At 57.4% G+C, this 2,055-nt stretch overlaps 1 protein-coding gene across 2 annotated transcripts in view; it reads left to right on the forward strand.

Moving 5' to 3' along the window:
* The first annotated feature begins 680 nt into the window (after nucleotides 1–680).
* STOM (stomatin) overlaps nucleotides 681–2,055 on the forward strand; it is a 39,017-nt gene continuing 37,642 nt past the window's right edge. The window contains exon 1 of one of the 2 annotated variants that reach the window (XM_017884208.1): nucleotides 681–853. In XM_017884208.1, coding sequence (XP_017739697.1) covers nucleotides 793–853 — 61 coding nt within the window. In that variant the 5' untranslated portion in view covers nucleotides 681–792. Of the gene's footprint in view, nucleotides 854–938; nucleotides 1,186–2,055 lie in introns of those variants that run through there. The other variant, XM_017884207.1, reaches the window with a different exon arrangement.

Below are 2,055 nucleotides of genomic sequence, written 5' to 3' on the forward strand. Positions count from 1 at the left end.
ATTTTTAGAAGAGACGGGGTTTCGCCATGTTGGCCAGGCTGGTCTTGAACTCCTGACCTCAGACGATCTACCCGCCTCGGCCTTCCAAAGTGCTGGGATTACAGGCGTGAGCCACCGCACCCGGCCGCCTCTCCTTTTCCAAATGTATACATTTTGATTTTCTTAACACTCCTCACTCAAGTTAGTACACTTCGGTTGGGGGGTGATCTGCTGGCCCTCTCAGCTCAGGCTGACCGCAGCGCCCTCACTTCCGCCACTTGGGTGCACCTCAGTCTTCTCCGCTCACTCGGACCTCAGGCCTTCATGACAGGGCGTCATTTTCTTCCCTCTAACTCCTCAGCCCATAGGAGGCGCCTTGGTCCGGTACCTCTGCCCAGCAGGGCGACTTCTCCTCACTCGCACTTTTTCCTCGGGTCATCCTCTGCAGCCACCTCCCCACTATCCTCACCCTTCGCTCCACGTCCCGTGGCTTCCGGCCTCCCTTCCGGTGCAGGGGCCCGGCCTTGTACCCACAGCCTTGGGGGCTCTCGCCCCTCAGGCCACGCCCCTCAGCCCACAGACCTAGCGGGAAGTGACTGCGAAGCTGCAGCGCTGTAGAGGGACCAGAGGGCGGGGAGTCGGAGGTGTGTCCTCCTCGATCCTGGGCTTTGATTGGCCAAGCGTCGCGGGGGCGGGACCTCGATTGGGGGCGGGGCGGCAATCTGGGTCTTGTGGCACTGGCTCCTCAGGTTATTCCCGGCGGCTCCGGGTTTGGCGACGAGGACGGAGAAGTGCCACTGCGTCTCGGGCAGCATGGCCGAGAAGCGGCACACAGCGGACTCCGAAGCCCAGCGGCTCCCCGACTCCTTCAAGGGTGAGCCCCGCGGCCCCTGACCCTCCCCCGTGGACCAAGCCCCCGCCCACAGGGTGCGCTCCGCGGTCTGACAGCCGGGCTCCTGGCCAGTCTCCGCTGCTTCGGGCTGGGCGAGAACTCAAAGCCGCGGCTCCTCCCTAGTAAACTGAGCATCACGAACCCTGTTTGGCAGACTGGAGTCACGATGGAGGGGTGGCGGGGTGCCAGCGGCACGTTTCCCATCGCGCGGGCTCGGGTTATCTCGCGGCCGCCAGATGCCAGGCCCCATGCCAGCGCTGCACTATCTCGTGTCACGCACGCGGACGAGGAAACGCAGAGGGAACTGGCAGCCAGTAAGGCGGAGACCGGGACCCCCACATCTCACCCTTTGCCTACTCCCCTTCTTTCCCGACTCACCCTCTCGAAGGACACCTCCCCACCCAGCCCTGGCCCGGCCCCAGGGTGAACCCCTTCCTCCCCCAACCCCACCTCCTGAAACTTAGACCGATTTGCAGAAGGAAGAAGTCTCTCTGACTTTCTTCTCACCTCTCTTTCTAGCTCCACTTTCTGCCCCATTTTTCCCCCTCCGCTTTCCTCTGCGCTTTGGAGAACTCTCCTTCCCCGCTTTTGTTCCTCGCCAGGAACCCTGAGTTCTCCCACCCTCACTCACCCCCACCCTCCCTTCCCAGTCTTCAAGGCAGAAGTTGCGAGTGGCTCAGTCTCCTTCCCCTGTGGAGAAACTGGTACTCTGGAGAGGGGATTCTAATAAAGAGAGGTGGTGGACCTCTCAGGAGTATTCACTGAGGAACTCTTAGTGATCCAGAGGAATTACAGTGTTTCTAAAGATGAAATTTCAGGCAGGGTGGCAGTGAAAGCAATTTAGAGGGCTGGGTGGTCCTTTTCAGGACCCCGCAAAGAACACTACATTGGAGTCATCTATTCTGATTATTCGTAAAGCCAGCTTTATCCTTGCATCTTACCTGTAAGTTCCATTTCCCTTGTCCAGGAATCCATGTGTTCAATTCCTTCCCAGGAGCATCAAAGGAATTATAGAAATCTTTATTCCTCACTTTTTCTCTACCAAGAATGTTGCAGGATTATCTTCCCAAATGGAGAGTGTAATAGGGAGGAGTTGATGAGAATAATAGCAACCACAACAACAAAAACTGAAACTAAATAGGCCAGGCTCCGTGCCACTTTTTTTTTTTTTTTTTTTTTTTTTT

The sequence above is a fragment of the Rhinopithecus bieti genome, unplaced genomic scaffold (assembly GCF_001698545.2).
Source record: "Rhinopithecus bieti isolate Rb0 unplaced genomic scaffold, ASM169854v2 scaffold_13710, whole genome shotgun sequence".
Classification (NCBI taxonomy): domain Eukaryota; kingdom Metazoa; phylum Chordata; class Mammalia; order Primates; family Cercopithecidae; genus Rhinopithecus; species Rhinopithecus bieti.